The following is a 24043-nucleotide window of genomic DNA, read 5'->3' as shown; positions in this document are numbered from 1 at the left end:
CAGCCCGTGGATACCGCACCAGGGCTGCAGGCAGAGCTGCCCTCCAGTCCCGAGCCGCGCCTGCACTCCTCAGCCCTTGGGTTGTGATGGGATCGGGCGCCACGGAGCAGGGGGCGGCGCCCGTCGGGGACGCTCGGGCCGCGGGGGAGCCCACCGCAGGGGGGAGCTCAGCATGGCGGGCTGCAGGTCCCGAGCCCTGCCACGCTGGGAGGCAGCTAAGGCCCAGCGAGAATTTGAGTGCAACGCTAGTGGGCCAGCACCGCTGGGGAACCCGGCGCAACCTCTGCAGCTGCTGGCCCGCGTGCTAAAGCCCTCACTGCCGGGGGCCGGCGGCGCCAGCCGGCCGCTCCCAGTGCGGGACCCCCCGAGCCCGCGCCCGCGCCCACCGGAACTCGCACTGGCCCGCGAGCGCCGCGCGCAGCCCCGGTTCCTGACCGCGCCTCTCCCTCCACACCTCCCCGCAGCCAGAGGGAGGCAGCTCCGGCCTCAGCCAGCCCAGAGCAGGGCTCCCACGTGCCGTGGCGGGCTGCAGGGCTCCTCAAGTGCCGCCAGAGTGGACGCCGAGGCCGAGGAGGCGCTGAGAGTGAGGGCTGCTAGCACATTGTCACCTCTCGCAGCTACTCGGGAGGCTGAGGCAGGAGAATCGCTTGAACCCTGGAGGCAGAGGTTGCAGTGAGCAAGGTCGTTCTACTGCACTCCAGCCTGGGCAAAAGAGTGAGACTCTGCCCCCCCCAAAAAAGGCCGGGCGTGGTGGCTCACGCCTGCAATCCCAGCACTTTGGGAGGCCGAGGGAGGCAGATCACCTGAGGTCAGGAGTTCAAGACCAGCCTGGCCAACATGGTGAAACCCCATCTCTACTAAAAACATACACAAAAAAAAAAAAAAAAAAAAAACTAGCCGGGTGTGGTGGCGCACGCCTGTAACCCCAGATACTCCGGAGGCTGAGGCAGGAGAATTGCTTGAACCCAGGAGACGAGGTTGCAGTGAAGGACAGGAGCCTTGGCAGCAGGGTGAGACTCTGTCTCTAAATAAATAAATAAATAAATAAATAAATAAATAAATAAATAAAAAGAATTGTTAAGGCTGAACATGATGCTATTATGTGTTCTTTCAGACTGGTTGTCTGACATGAGCCCAAAAATTAATGCCCTCTGGATTGGCAGAGACCAAGAGATTCCCCACATGGTCCCGAAGTCAAGCCCTCCAGGACATGAAACAAGACAAGAAGGAAACCTCATCCAGTTTTTGTTCAGGGACCCACAGCAAAATTTGTAACTGACCAGTCGGCTGAGGCAACTTGAACCATGGGTTTATAAGGGTCCTGGCCACATTCTAAACTGTGTATCTCCTTCGTGACAGAATGACACAGAAAGACAAATAAGATGAGTCACACAAATCCTTTTTCCTTTTTTTTTTTTTTTTGAGTGAGTCTCACTCTGTCACCCAGGCTGCAGTGCAGTGGCGTGATCTCAGCTTCTCAGCTCACTATAACCTCTGCCTCCCAGGTTCAAGCAATTCTCAGCTTCCTGAGTAGCTGAGATTACAGGCACCCACCACCACACCGGCTAATTTTTGTATTTTTAGTAGAGACGGAGTTTCACCATCTTGGCCAAGCTGGTCTTGAACTCCTGACCCCGTGATCCACCCGCCTCAGCCTCCCAAAGTGCTGGGATTACAGGCGTGAGCCACCACGCCTGTCCCCTTTTTCCTATTAATCAAAACCTTCCAGAGGAGACAAACAGTTACTTCTACCATTCACCCACCGGGTTAGTGCAAAGAGAGAGGCAGAAGCCTGGCTGGTAAGAAATTATATCTCCCTTTTGCAGGCACGCTGGGTTTCCAGGTTCCCTTTCTCTGTAGCTTTCAGCTGCAGAAAAACAGGGTGGTTTTTGGTGACCCTGCTGGCTGCACCGTAGCTGTGGGGGCCAAGGGGTGTTACTAAAGAAAGTCATCTTTTTTTAATTAACGGAACCACAGGCAAAAGCCTCTCAATTTTGCAACAGGCTACATGGGGGAAACTAAATTAACCTTTCCCATTCCAACCATCACAAAATACATGTGCCAAAACCCAGACACTAGTCACCCTGCTCGGCGTTCAATATCGACCTGGCAAGGCTCAAACTTGCCCTGCTTTGGCCCCTGTTACCTTTGATTCACTCCAAGTGGGTGGGATGACCTCCGACCCACAGTTTATTGGACACTCTCTGAGCACGACAGAAGAAAGGACGGTCGTCCTGAGTTAGGCCTGCTGAGCTTCCTTCTGGGCTCCCTGAATATGGTGGACCAGACTAACAGGGAGTCTGCGGGAACCACCCTCGGTGCTCTCAGGGATCTCCTCTGTGTATACAAACTCACAACAAAGTAAAGACAAACAAAAGGCCCTCAGAGCCAGGATTCTAGACCAGATTACAAATCCAAAGATCATTTCTCTAAACGGCTCCCCTATTCTCTGTGCAACTGGGGAGAAACCGCCCCAAACCGAGGCTCCTCTTTCTACAATCTATTGAGAGACAGACGGTCCCCAGGATGGGTAGATCACGAGATCAGGAGATCGAGACCATCCTGGCTTACACGGTGAAACCGCATCTCTACTAAAAATACAAAGAAAAATTAGCCAGGCATGGTGGCAGGCACCTGTAGTCCCAGTCACTTGGGAGGCTGAGGCAGGAGAATGGCGAGAACCCGGGAGGTGGAGCTTTCAGTGAGCTGAGATCGCGCCACCGCACTCCAGCCTGGGTGACAGAGTGAGACTCCATCCCAAAAAAAAAAAAAAGAACCAGTGCCATGTAAGAAGTGGTTCCAGCCACCACCCCTCCATGTGAGGGGATGGCCGGGCAGCCTTGCGGAGCAGCCGTGCAGAGGACAACCCCAAGAGTGAGGTGTGGAGGTGCCAGAGCTTGCAGTCGCCCCCTCCTGACACTGAGAAGCTAACACACTGTATCTAGAGAAAGGATCCCTCGCTGTTTCAGGTAGATTTGGGGTGATTTGTCACACAGTAACAGCTGGCAGAGGAGACAGATCCCTGGCCCCGTCCACGCTGGGGGTGTCAGGGCCAGAACTCGAGATGGTGGCCTCTGGGGCTTCTAGTCCTGGCACCTGAAGCTAGGGCCCGCAGTGCCCACAGCCTGTCTTCTTCTGAGCCCATTGCCATGTTGAAGGGTGATTCAAGAAGAAGGGGCTGGCCGGGCGCGGTGGCTCAAGCCTGTAATCCCAGCACTTTGGGAGGCCGAGACGGGTGGATCACGAGGTCAGGAGATCGAGACCATCCTGGCCAATACGGTGAAACCCCGTCTCTACTAAAAAATACAAAAAAACTAGCCGGGCGACGAGGCGGGCGCCTGTAGTCCCAGCTACTCGGGAGGCTGAGGCAGGAGAATGGCGTGAACCCGGGAGGCGGAGCTTGCAGTGAGCTGAGATCCGGCCACTGCACTCCAGCCTGGGCGGCAGAGCAAGACTCCGTCTCAAAAAAAAAAAAAAAGAAAAAGAAGGGGCTGCTCTCAGGGAACCACTGGGCAGAACCTGGGGACTAAGGCCGCTGATGTCCGTCACTTCCAAGGGGCGGGGCGGCAGGGAGGCAGCTGTGGAAGGTTCAGGAAGTCAGCCTCTCGGCTCCAGGCTCTGTCCCTGTAGGAGGACGTGGGGCACCAGGTGAGCAGCTCCACAGACCATGCCTTCCAGGTGGCTGTGTGGTTGGACACTAAGTATCGTGCACCCCAGGAAGGGGCTGCCGGGGGTGGGTGGACTGATACGTCCCTCCTGGCAGCCCAGGCCTGGGTCTTGTGGCTGCATCTCCCTGACCCCAGCAGCCCCTCTCAGGGCCCAGTCCCGAGACACCCAACACACCATCTTTTTCAGGCAGCGCTCAGGGCACCCTTCCATACCTCCCTGGTTCTCACCCAAGGCTTCAGGTCTCATGTCAGTTTCCACCCCAGCAGGGTCCACCTACCCCAGCTTTCAGCCTACAGAGAAATCTCAGGGTGCAGCCTGCAGACAGGTGGGAGAAATCTTGGGGTGCAGCCTGCGGAGAGGTGGAGAAATCTCCCGATGCAAGCCGCTCTGTGGGAGACCAGGGGATGAGTGTGGGTTTGTTTCTAAGTCACAGGAGGGCTGCATCTTGGAGTCTAGAATGAGGCTTTATCTAGGTACTTCCCATTCCTTCTCTCGGGTTCCCCGTTTCCAGGGTCTCCCCATGGACTGTGTCTTGAGACACCCTCTGGTCCCAAGTGCAGGCCTCTCTCAGCCACCAGCCTGGGAGAGGATGAGCTCTTGCCTGCCCACCTGGGCCTCCCTGTCGACACCTCCACCCACTGGACACAACTTTCCAGAATAAAAGGAAATCTCTGGCACCAAGCAAGGGTATCTGACAGCAATAGATTTATTAAGTATCCCCGAAAATATAAACACAAACCAGTAAAAAACAAAACCATAAAACGTCAGGCCTGGAGCTGCAATAAGACAGACAGGAGCAGCACACACATGGCCCAGGTGGGGAGGACGAGGCCGTAAATACTGCAGGAGGGTGGCAAGGGAGCCCTAGGGCAAGGGGGAAAGCAGGGCACAGTGTCGGCAGCAAGATGGCTCTGGGGGTCAGACACTGCTGACCTTGGCCCCGGCTGCCACCTGCCCCTCACTCCAGCTGCAAGCAGCTTCACTTGGGGCCCTGGGCCTCCGACTCCTCCTCGTCGTCTTCGTACATCTCGCCCTCCTCCTCGGCCGTGGCGTCCTGGTACTGCTGGTACTCGGACACCAGGTCGTTCATGTTGCTCTCGGCCTCGGTGAACTCCATCTCGTCCATGCCCTCGCCCGTGTACCAGTGCAGGAAGGCCTTGCGCCGGAACATGGCCGTGAACTGCTCGGAGATGCGCTTGAACAGCTCTTGGATGGCCGTGCTGTTCCCGATGAAGGTGGAAGACATCTTGAGGCCACGGGGCGGGATGTCGCACACGGCCACCTTCACGTTGTTGGGGATCCACTCCACGAAGTAGCTGCTGTTCTTGCTCTGGATGGCCAGCATCTGCTCGTCCACCTCCTTCATGGACATGCGGCCCCGGAACACAGTGGCCACGGTCAGGTAGCGGCCGTGGCGCGGGTCGCAGGCGGCCATCATGTTCTTGGCATCAAACATCTGCTGGGTGAGCTCAGGCACGGTCAGGGCCCGGTACTGCTGGCTGCCCCGGGCTGTGAGGGGGGCGAAGCCGGGCATGAAGAAGTGCAGACGGGGGAAGGGCACCATGTTCACCGCCAGCTTGCGCAGGTCAGCGTTGAGCTGGCCGGGGAAGCGCAAGGAGGTGGTGACCCCGCTCATGGTGGCCGACACCAGGTGGTTGAGGTCCCCATAGGTGGGTGTGGCCAGCTTGAGGGTGCGGAAGCAGATGTCGTAGAGGGCCTCGTTGTCGATGCAGTAGGTCTCATCCGTATTCTCCACCAGCTGGTGGATGGACAGCGTGGCATTGTAGGGCTCCACCACTGTGTCTGACACCTTGGGCGAGGGCACGACGCTGAAGGTGTTCATGATGCGGTCCGGGTACTCCTCACGCACCTTGCTGATGAGCAGCGTGCCCATGCCGGAGCCCGTGCCACCCCCCAGCGAGTGGGTCAGCTGGAAGCCCTGCAGGCAGTCGCAGTTTTCACACTCCTTCCGCACAACATCCAGGACCGAGTCTACCAGCTCCGCGCCCTCCGTGTAGTGACCCTTGGCCCAGTTGTTGCCAGCCCCGCTCTGACCTGTGCAGGGAGAAGAGGGGTAGGGGACAGGGGTCAGGGACTCTGCAGTCCAGACCTCCAGCCCCTGCCTGAACATCCCAGGGCAGCCATGGCAGCCCTGTGCCCATTCTCACTTCTGTAAAGTAGACCCCACTGAGCACCCCTTCTCATACCCACTGTGGCTTCCCTGAGTCAATGCTGCTGAGTGCTCAGGACAAGGGCTCTGGACAGGGTCTTGAGAACTTGAGGTCACACCAGAGCAAGGCTCTGCCTCCTGAGGGGATCCTGGGTGAGTAGATCAACCCTCCTGCTCCAGCCCGCCTTCCTTCTGACTGACTGTGCCAGGAGCCTAAACAGCCACCCCAGAATCCCTGGCAGTTGGGCACTGGATGCGACCTGGCATCTACCAGTTGGGTGTGCTGAGGCTGGGAAGGCAGAAGTGAAGCGAGGCCCTCCGGTGTGTGTGGCACATCCACGGCCCTGCCCCAGGACACAGGCACGAGAACGTCCTGACCTCTTGGCCGCAGCAAGGCCTCACTCTCCTGGACCCTGGAGTCCTCTGGAGGCCCCATTCTGTCTCACCAGCTCTCTAGCAATTCTGTAAGCTTCTGTCTGCTTTATACTTCATTCCACTTGAAATGCATGAGTGGTTTCTGTTCTCCCCACAGAACCCTTTCTCTGGACCTCCGATGCTGTAAAATGGAGAGATCAGTTCTCACCCTTCAAGATCATGTGAGGAGCTGACCATTCCTTATTTCTGACAGCCGCCCTCGTGCACCGACCTGGGCTTGCATGTCATACAGTCTGCCATCAGAGCTTGGAGCAGGGGAAACTTACCAAAGATGAAATTGTCAGGCCTGAAAAGATGTCCAAAGGCCCCTGAGCGGACACTGTCCATGGTTCCAGGTTCCAGGTCAACCAGAATGGCCCGAGGCACGTACTTGTGAGCTGAGGGGAGAGAAGGGCTCGGTGATTTGGGTTACAGAGGGCCAGAGCCTCTCCCTCATTCTTTCTAAATTCTCTGCCTGCCTGCCACCCTCCTGCTCACATCCTAAGAGCCTTTACTGTGAAGTCAGAGAGTCCTGGACCAAAGGCAAGCTTGAGCAACTTTCTTCACCTTAAGCCTCACTATGTGTAAGGACGGAGCAGGACAGGATGGATCAAGTCACACATCCACCAGGCGCAGGGGCTCATGCCTGCACTCCCAGCACTTTGGGAGGCCAAGGCAGGTGGATCACTTGAGTCCAGGAGTTCAAGACCAGCCTGGGCAACATATTGAGACTGACTCTATTAAATTAAATAAAATTTTAAGTCACGTGTCCATGTGGGCAGGGGGGTGTATCACCACTTTGATATGGAAATCACTTTATACCAGTTGCTAAATAGCCCCTGACTAAGCCCTCCAGGTGACCCCTTCTCTAGACCCTCTTATAGCCTCCTAAGTCTCTGGCCCGTCCCATCCCTGTATGTGCCCCTGGACACGCAAAGGCCCTCATGGCACTAATATGTTTGGCTCTCACTTTTGTGACTGTGATTTGTTGTCTTTATTCTGTGCCTCTGGATGCCCGACATCCACTTATGCCTGCTGGCATCTCAGCCAACCCATAGGAGGACAGAGATGCTGAGGAGACCTGGTCAGTACAGGGCTGGGATGGGGAGGCTGGGGTGGGGAGGCTGGGGTGGGGAGGCTGGGGTGAGGAGGCTGGGGTGGGGAGGCTGGGGTGGGGAGGCTGGGGCAGCCACTCACACGAGGCCTCGTTGTAGTAGACGCTGATCCGCTCCAGCTGCAAGTCCGAGTCGCCCACATAGTTGCCGCTGGGGTCAATGCCATGCTCATCGCTGATGACTTCCCAGAACTGCAAACAAAGTGGGAGAGGAGGGGTCGGCGGGCGGCCCATAACCCCAGTCAGGCCCTTTCCCTTGTGAAGCCTCATAGCCCTTGGTGCAAAATGAGGGCTTTTGAACCAAGGCCTCCACTAGCCCCGCTCGGAAGAGAGCCCCACACTCTGTCATCTGTCAGAAAATCGCCCTAATAAATATGCACCTCCACACCTGCACATCCAGTCCGACCACAGCTCCAGGGTGGGTCAAGGTTCAACAGACCCACACCCAGGCCCCCAGGCCCAGCTGTGCACCTGCTGGCAAAGGCCTGGGCCAGCTGATCCCTCCACGAAGGGCGTTGGAAATAAAAACGCTTAGGGATGGTTTTTACTACCCCTCTCTCTTCAGGAAAGGAAACCGAGAGAGAGAGAGTGTAGAGACACCCACAGTAGCTGGTAGGGCAGGGTTCAGAGGCCCGGAGCTCAGGATCGCTTTTGGCTGCTACACCTGCCCCTCCATGTCAGAGCAAACCATGTCCAGTGATGGTGCCGGGACATTACTGGCCTCAGCCAATGGGACTCATAGGGACCCTGAGAGCCAACCTCATCAGGGACCCCCAGCTGGGTCTGCAGAGGGGTCCTTGGGGTCCCAAATGGGAAGCGACTTGCCTGAGGTCACCCAGCCTGTCCGTGTGGAGCCATCTCAGCTCCCAGGGGTCATCCTCTCTCTACCTGCCACCTCCACCTTTCTCCCCTTAGAACAGGCACCTATCGTGCTTCTCAGACTCTGCTCCCAAGACGGCTGCAGAGCCTAGACTCAGGGGCTGGGCCTGCTGGCTTCACAGGCCCTTCCCCCACCCCTCCCAGCTGTGTGACCTTGCGCAGGTCACCAGGATTCTGTAACTCGGTGTCCTCATCTGTACAGTGAGCATGATGACAGCAGGTCTTTTTGAGATTAAAGTGGGTTAATCTGCATAAGGCATATAAATGGTATATGGCAAACATAGAACTATTAGCACATATGTGTGCACACGGAGACCCACACCCCTGGGTGAGAGCAAGGCCTGCAGAGAAGTTGCCACCTCATCGTGGGGGACACTCTGATGGCCAAGGCTGCTGCGTCTGGGAGCAGTGTCTGCAGGCAGCAGCCCTCCTGGGACACACACCAGATGGCTTCCTGGGGCCGCCTGATCTCTCCCAATGCCTCTTGCCCTCACTCCTCAGGAGTGACTTTTAGATGAGCTGACGGGCATGAAGGCCTCAACACACAAGGGGCTCTACACATGAGTCATGCGCTGCAGAAAAGATTCCTCAAAAAAACAGCAGGTGAGAAAACAATTTGGTGGGGCCGGGCACAGTGGCTCACAACTGCAATCCCAGCACTTTGGGAAGCTGATGCGGGAGGACTCCAGGAGTGCAAACAAAGATGTGCTTTGGAATGGAGACACAGGAGATATGTTTTAAGGTGCCTCTAGTAGGCCGGACACAGTGGCTCACACCTGCAATCCCAGCACTTTGGGAGGTCGAGGCGGGCAGATCACCAGAGGACAGGAGTTCGAGACCAGCCTGGCCAATGTGGTGAAACCCCATCTCTACTAAAAATACAAAAATTAGCCGGGCATGGTGGCAAGCATCTGTAATCCCAGCTACTCAGGAGGCTGAGGCAGGAGAATCGCATGAACTCAGGAGGCAGAGGTTGCAGTGAGCTTACATCGCACCACTGCACTCCAGCCTGGGTGACAGAGGGAAACTCCGTCTCAAATAGAAGAAGGAAAGAAACAGTTTGTGGGTGCTTCTCTATGTGTGGGTGTGTCTGTCAGATGTATGGAAGGCTGTGTCTGGGGAGGGGCCACAGAGTGGGAGAACCTTCTTCTCACGGGGTGCCCTACGGTCCTGTTGGATTTTATCATGTGCACAGTGTAGCTTTTCAAAGAAAATTTGTTAAAAGTAAATGTTTTTAAAACCTTAAGAATAAACACAGTGGCCGGGCGTGGTGGCTCAAGCCTGTAATCCCAGCACTTTGGGAGGCCGAGACGGGCAGATCACGAGGTCAGGAGATCGAGACCATCCTGGCTAACATGGTGAAACCCCGTCTCTACTAAAAAAATACAAAAAAAAAAACTAGCCGGGCGAGGTGGCGGGCGCCTGTAGTCCCAGCTACTCGGGAGGCTGAGGCAGGAGAATGGCATATACCCAGGAGGCGGAGCTTGCAGTGAGCTGAGATCCGGCCACCGCACTCCAGCCCTGGCGACAGAGCGAGACTCCGTCTCAAAAAAAAAAAAAAAAAAAAAGAATAAACACAGTGTAATTATTATAACATGAACAGTATAGACATGGACAGCCTCTGCTAACAGTGTCCCGGCATGACAGTTCACCCTGAGACTGTTGTCAGAGGTCATCTCTCCACAAAGGTCAGGGGTGGATTTCTTTCCACCTTTTGGGCATTTTTGTCATTGCTAAGTTTTACTCTTTTTGCATTAAGTTTTTAAATTATAAAAATGAATCAGGGCCAGGCGTGGTGGCTCACACCTGTAATCCCAGCACTTTGGGAGGCTGAGGCGGGCAGATCATGAGGTCAGGAGATTGAGACCATCCTGGCTAACACGGTGAAACCCCGTCTCTACTAAAAAAACACAAAAAAATTAGCTGGGCGTGGTGGTGGACGCCTGTAGTTCCAGCTACTCAGGAGGCTGAGGTGGGAGAATGGCATGAACCTGGGAGGCAGAGCTTGCAGCAAGCGGAGATCGCACCACTGCACTCCAGCCTCAGAGATGGAGCAAGACACTGTCTAAAACAAGAAAATAATCAAGCTGAGTGTGGTGGCTCATGCCTGTAATCCCAGCACTTTGGGAGGCTGAGGCAGGCAGATCACTTGAGGTCAGGAGTTCGAGACCAAGCTGGTCAACATGGCAAAACCCTGTCTCTAATTAAAATACAAAAATTAGCCAGGCGTGGTAACATGCACCTGTAATCTCAGCTACTTGAGAGTCTGACACACGAGAATCATTTGAACCCAGGGGACAGAGGTTGCAATGAGCCAAGATCAAGCCACTGTACACCAGCCTGTGGGACAAGAGTGAGACCCTGTCTTAAAAAAAAAAAAAAAAAAAAGGCTGGGCACGGTGGCTCACACCCCTGTAATTCCAGCACTTTGGGAGGCCGAGGTGGGAGGATCACGAGGTCAGTAGTTCAAGACGAGCCTGACCAACATGGTGAAACCCCATCTCTACTAAAAATACAAAAATTAGGCTAGGTGCAGTGGCTCACGCCTGTGGTCCCAGCACTTCGGGAGGTCAAGGCAGGCAGATCGCAAGGTCAGGAAATCGAGACCATCCTGGCTGGCAGGGTGAAATCCCGTCTCTACTAAAAATACAAAAAATTAGCCAGGCGTGGTGGCGGGCACCTGTAGTCCCAGCTACTTGGGAGACTGAGGCAGGAGAATGGCGTGAACCTGGGAGGCAGAGCTTGCAGTGAGCCGATATGGCACCACTGCACTCCAGCCTGAGTGATAGAAGCAACACTCCATCTCAAAAAAAAAAAAAAAAATTAGCTGGTGTGGTGGTGGGCACCTGTAATCCCAGCTACTTGGGAGGCTAAGGCAGGAGAATTGCTTGAACCCAGGAGGTGGAGGTTGCAGTGAGCCAAGATCACTCCACTGCACTCCAGCCTGAGTGACAGAGTGAGACTCCATCTCAAAACAAAACAAAACAAAAAATCAGCTGGCCATGGTGGCTCATATTTATAATCCCAGCACTTTGGGAGGCCAAGAGAGGTGGATCACTTGAGTCCAGGAGTTTGAGACCAGTCTGGGCAACATGGTGAAACCCTGTCTCTACCAAAAAAAAATTAAGTTGGGCACGGTGACACATGCCTATAGCCCCAGCTACTCAGGAGGCTGAGGTGGGAGGATCACTTGAGCCAGGGAGGCGGAGGTTGTAGTGAGCCTAGATCATGTCAGTGCAGGTGACAGAGTGAGACCCTGTCTGAAAAAAAAAAAAAACCAGAAAGGTCACGGAGGCATTTGAGGGCTCGTCCAAGCTTCCCACATGCTGCTTGCCTCCCTAATACTGTCTTTGAAGATCCTCCATTAATTTAGTTGCTGGCAGTCCACTTGAGCTGGGGACCTTGCTCCCCAAAGCACTGGGACACCCCAAATTTGTGGTTCCAGGGAACCCACCACCACCAGCCCCTGTAAAGGAGGGGTGGACAGAGTAACACATCTATGGGAAGTCCTCTGCTGAGTGAGGCACGGGGCAGCAGGAGCAATGGACCAGAGTGGATTCAGGGCCCAGCATGAGCACGGCTGTGGGCCAGGCACTGTGCCTCGCAGGACCTGTCTTCTCATCTGTGAGATGGGTGTATGAATGGTACCCATATCAAGGCCTTACCACAAAGCTTGACATGAAAACATTCAGCACATGTTGGCTTCTTTTTGTTAAAAGGTTTTAGATACTATTTAAAGTTTTAAAACCATATGCACAGGTCACTTAAATAAAAGGGACCAGAAGGATAGAAAAAGAAATTTGTTCCCACTTGGATAGAGAGAGGTGGCTAAATGTGTACTTCACCCTTATCTGCAATATTTCACTTTTTTTTAACGAGAATATATTAATTACTTTTGTAGTTAAAATTGTAATTTGAGATAAAGCAATAAAATGTTACTTTTTTTTTTTTTTTTTTGAGACAGGGTCTTGCTCTGTTGCCCAGGCTGGAATGCAGGGGCATGATCTCAGCTCACTTTAACCTCTGTCTGCCTCCCCAAAGTGATCCTCCCACCTCAGCCTCCCAAGTAGCTGGGACCACAGGCCAGCGTGCCACTATGTCCAGCTAATTTTTTTGTCTTTTATTTTTTGTAGGGACGGGGTCTCGCCATGTTGCCCAGGCTGGTCTTGAACTCCTGAGCTCAAGAGATGCACCCACCTCGGCCTCCCAAAGTGCAGGGATTACAGGCGTGAGCCACTATGCCCGGCCTACGTTACGTATTTAAGAAACAATAAAATACAATTTTATAAACTAAATTGTTAACATCACTACAGAAAAGGAAATCGGCCGGGCATGGTGGCTCACACCTGCAATCCCAGCACTTTGGGAGGCTGAGGCAGGTGAATCACCTGAGGTCAGGAGTTTGAGACCAGCCTGGCCAACATGATGAAACCCCGTCACTACTAAAAAATACAAAAAATTAGCTGGGCGTGGTGGTGGGCGCCTGTAATTCCAGCTACTCAGGAGGTTGAGGCAGGAGAATCGCTTGAACCCAGGAGGTGGAGGTTGCAACGAGCCGAGATCGTGCCACTGCACTCCAGCCTGGGCAGCAAGAGCGAAACTCCATCTAAAAAAAAGAAGAAAAAAAATTTGTGGCCAGGCGTGGAGGTGAGCGCGCGCCTGTGGCCCCATCCACTCGGGAGGCCGAGGATGCAGTGAGCTGAGATCGTGCCACTGGACTCCAGCCCGGGCGACAGAGCCAGACCTCGTCTCATAACCAAAAACAAAAAGCAAAAACAGAAACGTAAAAACAAAACACAGAACCCGGCGTTCGAGGCCAGCCTCTCGGCCCAGGCGCTGTCCTTGGTGCTGACCTCGCGCCGCGCTTGGGTCCTGTGGAGAGCGGGGCCGGGCTCTGCCGGCAGCAGCCCAGGCAGGTGGCAGCGGCGGAGGTGGGAGCGGTGGCCCCCGCAGAAGAGGCTGCGAGACCGGGGCCTCCAAGCCCCTCCAGGACCCGAAAGCGGTTCCCGCCCGGCCCGCGGCTCCAAGGGGGCGTTCAGGCGAGGGGGCGGGGCGAGCAGGGACGCCGTCTCCCATTGGCTGCGAGCGCTAGGCCCCGCCCCTCCCCGCCCAGCAGCCGCGAGGAGGCGGCGCCGAAGCCCGCGCGGAGGACAAAGGCCCCCCTCCCCGCCCCGCGCTGCCCCGCCCCGCCCCGCCCCGAACAGGGGAGGGAGGAGCACAGGCCCCCGGAGAGGAGACCCCGGGGGCCCAGACTCGGCTCTGCGGCGGCGGGGCAGCGTCCTGCGTCCCGCGGGCCCCGGTGTTTCTGCACAGCCCGGCCCGCCCCTGCCCCCCAAGGGTGACTGCAGGCGGCCGCTCGGCTTTCCGGGCTTCGGGTTTTCTCTTCCTCGGGGCTCCTCGGGGCTGGCTGCGCCCGGCTTACCTCATCCCCGCGAGACGATGCGGGCGCGGCTCCCAGCGCAGGGGTGACCGCGGTGAGTCGTCCGCGCTGCCGCGTGACCGCCCGGGACCCGGCTTTGCTCCCGGCCTCGAGTCACCCCGACTTCCCTCTGCCCAGAGGGGCACCTTTCTGGGCACCTTCCTTCCTGCCCAGCCAGGCACCACCCGAGGACCCCAGACAGAGAAGCAGCCGCCTTGCCCGCCTTCAGCTGCTGCCCCCCCACCAGCTGTGGGAGTGGAGGCCGAGAACGGCCAAGGAACTTCCCATCAGGGGGCGAATCCCCTATACGGGGCCTGGCCCTGGGGAATTCGCGTTTGACCCCTGGAGACCTTCCAGGACGAGGGTGCGGCTGGACGCAAAGCACTGAGCTGCTTCCCATTGATTCCACAAGGGCAGCAGAGGAAAGGAATACGCTCTTGCCGTCCCCCGCCCCAAGAAAATTTACTTCTCTGTTGTTTGCATTGTTAAAAAGAATCATACTATTATTATTATTTTGAGACAAGGTCTCTCTCATCGCCTAGTCTGGAGTACAGTGGTGCAGTCATAGCTAATTGCAGCCTCGACCTCCCACGCTGAAGGGATGTCCCATCTCAGCCTCCCAAGTAGATGGGGCTACAGGCGCGGCCCACCACGCCGGGCTAATTTTTTTTTTCTTTTTGAAACGGAGTTTCACCTTGTTACCCAGGCTGGTCTTGGACTCCTTTGCTAAAGTGATCCTCCAGCTTCAGTCTCCCAAAGTGCTGGGATTACATGAGATTCCTGATCCACTGTGCCCAGCCAGGTATTAATTTTTAAAACAAAACAAATTATGAAAAACCTCAAAAGGAATAAAAAGTAGTGGGCAAACTGAGGGCTCCAATGTTGAGAAGCAGAGCACAAGGCAGCCCAAGGACGCAGTCTAGGGGACAAGGGCTGCCACTGCCACCCATGGAGCCTCAGGGGATGTCTGCATGTGGGACTGACTTCCCCCAGTCATAGAAGAAGAAACCCCAGGTGGGCCTCAGGGCTGCCTGCCCTCCCTCCCCACATCGACCCCTGACCCTCCCAGGAGCAGATGCCCAGGGCAGGCTTGGCCCCAGTGACCACATTAATGAGCCCTCAGCCCCTCCCATCAGGCCAGAGCAGCTGTCAGAGGCTGCTCCAGGAGTCCTGGTTTGATTTGAGGCCACTGTCCCCCAGGCCTCCCCTCCCCCAGGCTCTCCTTGGCAGGCACAGCTGTCTCCTTGGGTGATTAGAGTCTCCCCACTACTGGGCCTCCCACCCTCAGAGGCGCCTCCACCCAGAGCCAAAGTTGCAATTTACATGTCAGCCACGTGGCTGGCCCTGTTGTAATTAGCTTTTTGTTCCTGCCTGGTTTCCGTGGCAACAGCCTCCCGAGGAAGCCTTTCTCTGGCCCCTTCCCCTCCAGGACCGTCTCCTCCACCCCCTCCTGCCCAGAATCAGCGCTGCACTAGCCCTGAGCTGGGTCCCTGGCCTTGGTCCTGACAAAGCCAGCCTCACCCATCCGCCGTTCTCCAACACTGTTCGGAGGGTAGATCCTTTGGCAAGCAGAACCCCCACCCGCCCCGCCCGAGCCCCAGGTTGGCTCCTGCAGGGGATGAGAACCAAGGGCCAGCCCAGCTCTCTCGCACCTGCTGTGTGACCTTGGGTCAGGGACAGCCTCCCAGGACCAGGGGACAAGACGTCCCCTTAATGATTTAGACGGGGGTCCCTGTAGAGCTGCATCAACGCCCCTTCCTGCCTGGCCCCGACATCTGCGAGGTGGGCTAACAATGGAGGGAGGGGCGCGCCACGGTGCAGCCTCCACACCCCACAGCCCGGCTTTGTTCCCACATCCAATCCCCAGACTGGTAGACCCTGGGTGGGCGCGGTCAAGCCCCGCAGGGGTTGCCCAGGAGCGGTTGCGCCGATGGAGAGCCTGGTCCCGGACCAAGGTCATCTCGAGTCCAGGCCCAATCCCTCCAACAAAGGGACAGGGTGGGGCTAGGACGCCGAGGGGAGTTGGAGCAGGCTGGGGACATCGGGGCGGCTCTAGCCTCTCCGGGGACGTTCAGTTCCTCCAGTGGGGGGTTCGGGCCGAGGGAATCAAGGCTGTGAGGAGAACCCCAGCCCACCCAAATCTGCCTACCCCACCCGTCTCACTCAAGGCTATGCTGCGGCCCCAAAAAAGAGGGCCACGCCCAGACAGGGCTCCTAGCTGCACCTGCGGAGGCCTGGTGGAGGGGGCGCAGGTGTGGAGGGGGCGCAGGTGTGGAGGAGGCTGAGGCTTCGCGACTGACGTGAGCTGCGCCCCGACAGCCCGAGGTCACCTGGGCAGGGGAGGAGAGGTGCGGGCGAGAGTCCCAGGGCGGGGGCCCCGCGTCCCGGCAGCCCGGCGCGACGCTGGGCGCATCCCTTTGTTGCAGGTTCGCAGGGGCGGGGGCGGCTGGAGGTGCGGCCCGCGGGGCACGGCGCCTCCCTCCTCCCGCCCCGAGGCCCGGGACAGGCCGGGACGCGCAGCCTCACCTTGGCCCCGATCTGGTTGCCGCACTGGCCGGCCTGGATGTGCACGATCTCCCTCATGCTGGGCGCGTCTTGCTGGCGGCTGCGGAAGGGCGCGGGCGGGCCGGGCTGGCTGCTGAGGGTCGGGGACCGCGGCCGCGCGCTCTTATAGCTGCGGCCCCGCCCTTCGCATCGGCTGATGTCACCGCGGGTGGCCAATCGGGAGGCGCCGCCGCAGAATCCCGCCCGGCCCGCAGGCCCCGCACCGCGCGTCCCCGCCCGCCGCGCGCAATGCGGCGCCCCTCCCGCAGCCAAGCGTCCCCCAGCGCAGGGCCGGGCGCGGTCTGGGGGCCCCGCGCACTCGAAGGGAGGGGCTGCCTCCCAGAGGAGCTGCCTGTGGGGGTGCCGGGCTCCAGGGAGGACAATAGAAGCCCGTCTTGGCCCTGGGAACCCCGCCCCCAGCTACCCCGTCGGTTCCGCCCTTGCGACAGCCCCACCCTGCGGCTTTGTAAGGAGGGTCTTTATCCCCACGCCGGTTTAGGGACCGAGCCGCACCTTCCCAGCTCCCTGTCTTTTGGCAGACAAGGTGCTCTGAGCTTTGCCGATTTTGGGTGGGGGAGGTAGGTAAAGGTCGGCGCAGGCTCTGAACCCACTGAGAAGAAACAAAGCGTCCGATCAGAGCTCAGAAGGGCGCGGACACAAAGGGATGGCGGCGGCCGAGAGCGAGCTCCGTGGGTCGCCGGCTTCCGCAGTGGGGGTGGCCACCTGGTCCCCTCCCCCAAGGGGCTGCCGTGAGAGGCCAAAGGAGCTTTGTGGGCCCGGCCGCGCACAGCACCTGGACGTGCCACTGCCCGGTGCGCATCGGTGTCAGGAATTGTCACAAGGACGCACAAGCCAGGCAAGAACCCGGCCAGGGTGGGGGAGGGTGGACAGCGGCTTCTATCTGACTCACTCCCTGATGTCGGAGAATGCTGCAGGGGGGCCTCAGGGGAACAACTGGAGATGCGTCTACTGGTCAGAGAAGAAGGGAGGGAGGGAAGGACTTGCCCGCACAGCACTGACCTCCTCCTGGGCCAGATATTACAGTGACACTACCTTATAACAAGGACCTTCTGATATTTCAGTAACAAAAATCCTTCAGGAAGGGTCTGACAGTGCACAATGCACAGACGACCCCCTGCCCCCAAATCAGCATTCACTTCACACAATGAGCAGCTGCAAACCCTCCTGTGGACGCCTGTGTCCGGTCTGTGTGCACAGGACTGTGTGGGTGGCATGGCCTTGTCCCTGTCTCTCTTTTCTCTCAAGAAGCTCTCCAATTTGAAAAGTCGAGAAATGGATCTTTTGTTCTCAAGAGATGCCCCTCCCTGCCCCACAGTGTGCTCAAGTGGCTGTGGCTGGTATCTAGCTGCCTGGGGTTCCTCCCTATCCTTGTTCAAGGGAGTCCTGGGTGAGCATCTGGGTGCCTGCCTGTCTCCATGAGGAAAGTTTTGCAGCCTCAGGCCAGCCAACCCCTGCTCCATCCTCAGAGAGCTCTGGTGCCAGGCTTAAGGCTGACTCACCGTCCGGTCTCCCAGCACAGGCGGGCCCTGCCAGGAAGCAGCTCCCAGTTCTGAGGCTGGCAGTCAGGGCTGGAGCTGACGCAGGGGTGGGGCTGGCCAGGGGGCTGCTGACTGGGCCTGCCTAGGAGTTGGCTGATGGCAGCCCCGCAGCCTCCACTGAGCCTGTTCCAGGAAGGGGGTGACTGAGTGCTCAGCGTCTGCAGAGGAAATGGAGTTGGTCTCTTCAGCGAGATGCCCAGGTTTCAGCAGAGGGATGGCCCAGGGGCTCCACTGCTCCCCAGCACCAGGCAGCATAGTTCATCCCCAGGCACTGATTCCCAGGGACCTGTCCACCGCTGGGCCTCTGCCTCATCCTCATCTTCAGAGGCCTCACATCCAGCACTTCCCAGGACTGGCTCAACACAGACCACCCCCCACCCCCAGCTGCCCACTCCCAGAATGGCAGTGCTGGACAGACAGCAGACCCAGCCCCCAGCTCGCCTGCACTGAGCCCCCTTCCAGGCATCTCAGAGTGAACAGGGATGGTCCCATTCACGGCTCATCATGGCTGGAGGGACTCAGGGCCAGGGCCAGCAAAGGAGAGTGTCCCAGCTGAGGTCACCTGTGGTCACATGGAGGGCTGGGCACCCACCTCGCCTGTAGCTGGGACAGTGTCAGAGTGGAGGGGCTGGGGCCCTGCTGCACCTGCTCCTCGTTCCTCTAGGCTGGGGTTTGTAAGCACGGAGAGCAACCTGAGAAGCAGGGTCAGCGCAAGCCTGGTTGGGACCTCCACACTCCCCAGGCATTCGGGGCCTCTGGGGCTGTGGCTTCCTCACCTGGGGAGGCAGCCACGTTTTCCAGGACTCCTTTCTTCCCTCTCTTGACTCTCATCCCTGCCCACCTTCCCCTCCCCTACCCCTCCACCCGCAAACTTCAAGCACTTTCTGGAAGGGGCTAAGGTGGGTGATGCTGAGTCACATTTATTACCAGACTTTCCTGGCCCCGTGCTCCCAGGCACTGGTCACTGAGTCAGGCATTTGCCAGGGCGGTCTGCCTGGGTGACTGCTGCAGGAAAGCAGGCTGAGGCCCCAGTTCCCAGTCTGAGCCTTAGAACCAGCGCTCAGGAGGACTCAGCCCCACACCACTTGTGAGGTCCTGCAAACCTGGTCCCTTGGCCTGAGGCGGGGATTTCACTTCCTTTTGCGGAAGCCGTTGCATGACTGTGGCTGAAGCTTTTTGGTCACAAAGTCGTTTCTCCTGGGGCTGTTGTGGGAGTAGCTCTTGGTACACTCTTCCACCCAGAGCCTCCACATCCCAGCTGACGAGGGCACAGGTCCTGAGAGTTGGCAGCAAAGATGGGATGGGGTGGATGCCCACTGGAGCAGGTGGAGTGCCCCAGGAGTGGGCGGAGATTGTCTCTTCAGGAGCCTGAGGTCGGCCCCTGGTGCCCAGAGCCTGAGGCCTCACAACCTCCCTGTGTCCTCCTCCGTTCCCCACGACTGCTGGTGAGAAGTCCTGCCTGGAGTTTTGCAGGGACCCCTCTCCCTGGTCCCAGAAGAGTCCGTGCTTCAACACCTTCAGAGGTCAGTCCATCCTCTTTGACAAATGGGGACCAGGGAGGTAAGCGACTGCCCAGGGTCACACAGAAACCAGGCCACACGATATCAGCACCTCCCTCTGCCCAGCTGAAGGCTGCCCGTGCCGCGCTCACCAGGAGCACAGCAGCACCTCCTTGAGCGTCCTGCGGAGCTCCTGGCTGCGGAAGGCATAGATGAGGGGGTCAATGATGGCATTGCAGATGATGAGGGCGAGAAAGAGGTTGAAGTTCTTGAAGATGCAGCTGCAGGTGGGGTGCTGGGGGCAGAGGACAATGAGTGTGAGATGCAGGAAGAAGGGGCCCCAGCAGAGGAAGAAAATACCCAGCAGGATGGTGAGGGTGGCAGCGCCTTTGAGGCCAAAGCCCTGGTGGGTCGGGCGCTGCCTCTTGTGGAGCTGGGCAATGCCCTGGGCGTGCTGGCAGGCCCGGGCCAGCATGTGGACGTACAGCACAGCCATGAGTACCAGCATGGCCAGGAAGAAGACCACAAGGCACAGCAGGACGGCCGCGTGGTCGCAGTAGGCAATGAAGAGCGTGCTGAAGAGGACACTGGCCACCCAGATGGCTGCGACGACTCGCTGTGCCCGCGGCAACGTCACAATGCTGTGGTAGCGCAGCGCGTAGAAGATGGAGATGTAGCGGTCCACGGCAATGGCGCCCAGGAAGCAGAGGCTGGACAGCATGGAGCTGCAGGTGATCACGTCAATGACATTGTCCAGTTGCTGTACCACGGCAGCCCGGGCCGCCAGTGCACCGGCCTCCAGCAGGAGGATGACAGCCGTCTCCAGCATGTTGCTCCCGCTCACCAGCAGGTCTGACAGGGCCAGGCAGCAGATGAAGCAGTACATGGGTGAGTGGAGGTTCCGGTTCTTGGCAATGGCGGCCACCACCAGCACGTTCTCCACCAAGCTCACCAGCCCCAAGCTGAGGAAGACCCCGTCAGGGATGGACACCTCCAGGCACCGGGCTCCTGTCTGGTTGGCAGCCAGCCCTAGCTTGGGGGTGGCTGTGGGGGTGGAGTTGAGGGAGCCCAGGAGTCTTCTCTGGGATCCCTGCACAGGCATAGTCCTGTCCAGGAAGCAGGAAGGGGTCATTGGAGGCCCCCAGGTCCCCACAGGTCTCCCCCTCCAGGTGTCCTGCTTAGCTCATGGTGCTGCCAGGGGGCCTTGGGTATCCCCCATACCTGCCTCCATGCATCTGGGCACCCCCAGGTCTGCCCTCACACTCACCCTCTCCCTGGCTGGACAGGTCAGTCCAGGCATGGCCCAGCCAGTCCAGATACCTCCTGGCATCAACCCTCTGGGCTCAAGGCATCTCACAACCAGTGTGGACAAGCCTGGTCCTCAGCTCCCTCCCTACCTCTTCCCTGGTGGCTGCTCAGGTCCCCAGGACATTTCAACACCTCTGGCCCCCTCCTGGCCTCTGTCTCCTGACTCCCTGGGCCAGGGTTGGGCTGAGGTTCTGGGAAGAATGGAGCCTTTCCCTGCATTTTAAAAAGTCATCCTCGGAGCCCCTCCCCCTGAGGGCGGGCACATGATGGGCACGTGGCAGGGGCGTGAGCGCACACCACGACCCGCCTGCCACCAGGCAGTGCGCAGCACCCCGGGGGTCTGTCACGTAGCATATCTCCTTTACGTTAAAAACCACCACAGTCTGTCCTGGTCACCAGGGCCCCCACCTGACCTCCCCGCTAGGAGTCCGGGGCTTCCCCAGGACTTGCCCCCTCCAGAGGCTCCTCTGCCTCAATCACTGGCCATGGATGGCACCACTAGGCTCCACCCCTCACCCCTCCCCACGTCAGCAGCTCAATGAGGACAGGGCACCCTCTGCTCTGAGCCAAAGCATGCGTGGGGCAGCAACTCAGCTGTCAACGTTCATGGCAGATTTGGGGGCGGGACCAGGGAGAACTTTCCAATGATTAAAGTTCTGGAAACTGAGTGAGCCTGCAGGAACTGCACATCGCTGGGGGTGAGGGGGCTTCTGGCCAGGGCAGAGCGTGAAACGGCCCAATGCGAGTGAGCCCCAGAGGAGTTGGTGCTTTTAGCATCTCACAGAGCCTGAGGCCACTCTGGCCCCTGCCCCCAAGGGCCCAGCCTCGCCCAGCCAGAGTAGCGACCCTCTCAGCTGCAGCCCTGGGGCTGGGGGTGTCGCTTCATGGGAGCGGACGGGCTGGGGGCACCCTGATGAGGTCCTCAGGACCTTCCAGTCATCTCCTCGCTCATCCTCACAGGGGCACCCGGGACGCTGCTCCTGCCCTCCCCAGGCGGCGCCCCATTTCCGCTGTGGAAGGCACCACAGGCCCTGCCCCAAGAGCCACATCAAAGGCAGACCTCCAGCCAGCGCTCGCACGTGGTGCTCTGCAGGGGTTCACAGCAGGCGGGCATGGCCCGAGACCCAGCAGGGGCGGTGGGGAGGGGCCACAGCACCCAATGCAGGCATCTTCCTGGGTTTACTCCGGGGCGTTCCCAGCACTTCCTCTCTGAAGACTGCCTCTGTGCCGACAAAAAACCTTCTGAAGGTGGAAGCGGGAGGGGGATGAAATTATTCACCCCATTTACAGGTGCAGAGAAGGAGGCAACGGTGCAGGCGCTGCCCGCGTCAGGGTGTTCAGTGTTTGCATCTGTGATGTTCGAGTTAAAATCCATCCTCTCGCCCGACTGCCAATCTCTGACCGTGAAATGCTCACACCACTCACAAGCCACCTCCGTGAGCACATTAATATTATTCATATTTACCGATACAGTAAATATTACTCATTTGTTACATCTGCATTTTACAACTTATAAATCTTTATTTTTGCTTTGAAATTTTTTATTATTGTTGGGTGCGGTGGCTCACGTCTGTCATCCCAGCACTTTGGGAGCCCAAGGCAGGTGGATCACCTGAAGTCAGGAGTTTGAGACCAGCCTGGCCGACATGGTGAAACTCCATCTCTACTAAAAATACAAAAATTAGCCAGGCATGGTGGTGGGCGCCTGTAATCCCAGTTATTCGGGAGGCTGAGGCAGGAGAATTGCTTGAATGCAGGAGGTGGAGGTTGTCGTGAGCTGAGATTGTACCACTGCACTCCAGCCTGGGCAACAAGAGCAAAACTCTGTCTCAAAAAAAAAAAAAAAAAAAAATCATTATTGCCAGGCACGGTGGCTCACCCCTGTAATGCCAGCACTTTGGGAGACTGAGACGGGCGGGTCATGAGGTCAGGAGTTCGACACCAGCCTGGCTAATATGGTGAAATCCTATCTCTACTAAAAATTTAAAAATTAGCCAGGTGTGGTGGCGGGTGCCTGCAGTCCCAGCTACTCGGAAGGCTGAGGCAGAATTGCTTGAACCCAGGAGGCAGAGATTGTAGTGAGCCGAAATCACACCCCTGCCCCCCGCCGGGGAAAAAAGGGGGAAATAAGAAAAAAAAAAAAAAAAAAAAAAAAAAAAATGTGTGTGTGTGTGTGTATATATATAATTTTTATTTATTTATTTGAGACACAGTTTCACTCTGTTGCCCAGGCTGGAGTGTAGTGGTACATTCTCAGCTCACTACAACCTCTGCCTCCTGGGTTCAAGCGATACTCCTGCCTCAGCCTCCTGAGTAGCTGGGACTGCAGGCGCCGCCACCACACCCACCTAATTTTGGTATTTTTAGTAGAGATGTGGTTTCACCATGTTGACCAGGCTGGTCTTGAACTCCTGGCCTCAGGTGATCCGCCCGCCTCAGCCTCCCAAAACGCTGAGATTACAGGGGTGAGCCCCTACACCCTGTCTGCTTTAAATTTTTTTTTTGAGATGAAGTCTCATTCTGTCACCCAGGCTGGAATGCAGTGGCACCATCTTGGCTCACGGCAAGCTCCGCTTCCCGGGTTCACACCATTCTCCTGCCTCAGCCTCCCGAATGGCTGAGACTACAGGGGCCCGCCACCATGCCCGGCTAATTTTTTGTATCTTTAGTAGAGACGGGGTTTCACCGTGTCAGCCAGGATGGTCTTGAACTCCTGACCTCATGATCTGCCCGCCTCAGGCCTCCCAAAGTGCTGGGATTACAGGCGTGAGCCACTGCGCCCAGCCCTAAAATCTTTTAATTGAGGTACAACATAGATAAAAATGCACCAATGATAAATATGCAGGGTGAGGGATGCCCGACCTGAACCAGCCACATAAGTAGCACCAGACCGACACAGCGTTCCCACCCGGAACGGCCCCAGGGAGTCGCTGCCGGCCCATCTGGCCCATGACATGGATGGTGTCCCAGTTACTCTCTCTGGCTCAGGTGCACCCATGCCGGTGGCTGCAATCCTCTGCCTCAGACTGTGGTGTCCACGGTGTGAACAGACCACGTGGCATCTGGTGGCTTCAGACTCCCTATCCACGACTGTTGCTGGGAGATTCTTACACCGTCTGACGGACACAGGCGCATCTGCGGAGTGCACCCGGGAACCACGGGCAGGGACGTATCTGCAGCTTTGGGAGACCTGCTTCTGGTAGCACCCGCAGCCCCCGCTGCTCAGAGGGGACCGCACGCCCTGCCCACGCTGCCACAGGACCTGGTGCCTGGCCGCAGCCACACGGCCTCAGCCTCAGTCTAGCCTTTTGCTTCCCATGCCCTTTGCCCCTCACGCTGTGCTTCCAGCCTAAGCACAGGGCAGAGATGGGTCCCAGGGTGTGCGGAGGCCGAGCCTGCCTGGGGAAGGAAGACGGCTCCATTGGTGTGAGGGCCCCAGGAGGCCCCCGACGTCCACAGCACCTCACA

At 57.8% G+C, this 24043-nt stretch overlaps 1 protein-coding gene across 3 annotated transcripts; it reads right to left on the bottom strand.

Annotated features, from left to right (window-relative positions):
* Positions 1 to 4352: 4352 nt before the first annotated feature.
* On the bottom strand, positions 4353 to 20369 carry LOC111553873 (tubulin beta-3 chain). 3 transcript variants are annotated; one of them, XM_023228992.1, is made up of 5 exons: positions 19420 to 20369; positions 18903 to 19050; positions 7451 to 7559; positions 6541 to 6651; positions 4358 to 5724 (listed from the first exon to the last, which is right to left on the bottom strand). In XM_023228992.1, the coding sequence occupies exons 1-5, from the start codon at positions 20367 to 20369 to the stop codon at positions 4649 to 4651; spliced, it is 2394 nt and encodes a 797-aa protein (XP_023084760.1). In that variant the 3' UTR covers positions 4358 to 4648. The 3 variants fall into 3 exon arrangements, with proteins under 3 accessions (XP_023084761.1, XP_023084760.1, XP_023084762.1); XM_023228993.2 differs by lacking the exons at positions 18903 to 19050; positions 19420 to 20369 and adding an exon at positions 16192 to 16320 and having other exon boundaries at positions 4353 to 5724; XM_023228994.1 differs by lacking the exons at positions 7451 to 7559; positions 18903 to 19050; positions 19420 to 20369 and adding an exon at positions 16192 to 16248 and having other exon boundaries at positions 4649 to 5724; positions 6541 to 6643.
* Positions 20370 to 24043: the final 3674 nt, after the last annotated feature.

This window comes from Piliocolobus tephrosceles, chromosome 17 (assembly GCF_002776525.5).
Source record: "Piliocolobus tephrosceles isolate RC106 chromosome 17, ASM277652v3, whole genome shotgun sequence".
Classification (NCBI taxonomy): Eukaryota; Metazoa; Chordata; class Mammalia; order Primates; family Cercopithecidae; genus Piliocolobus; species Piliocolobus tephrosceles.
Note: the sequence above shows the minus strand (reverse complement) of the source record. Positions and strands in the feature narration are given on the sequence as shown.

Bases quoted from the DNA above. Each gene is read 5' to 3' on its own strand.
- LOC111553873 (XM_023228992.1), bottom strand. From the start codon at position 20,369: ATGCCTGTGCAGGGATCCCAGAGAAGACTCCTGGGCTCCCTCAACTCC. The intron at 6,652-7,450 runs GTGAGTGGCTGC...CTCTCCCCTCAG, and splicing joins CTACTACAACGAGGCCTCGT to CTCACAAGTACGTGCCTCGG. The intron at 5,725-6,540 runs GTAAGTTTCCCC...CTCCCTGCACAG, and splicing joins GCCTGACAATTTCATCTTTG to GTCAGAGCGGGGCTGGCAAC.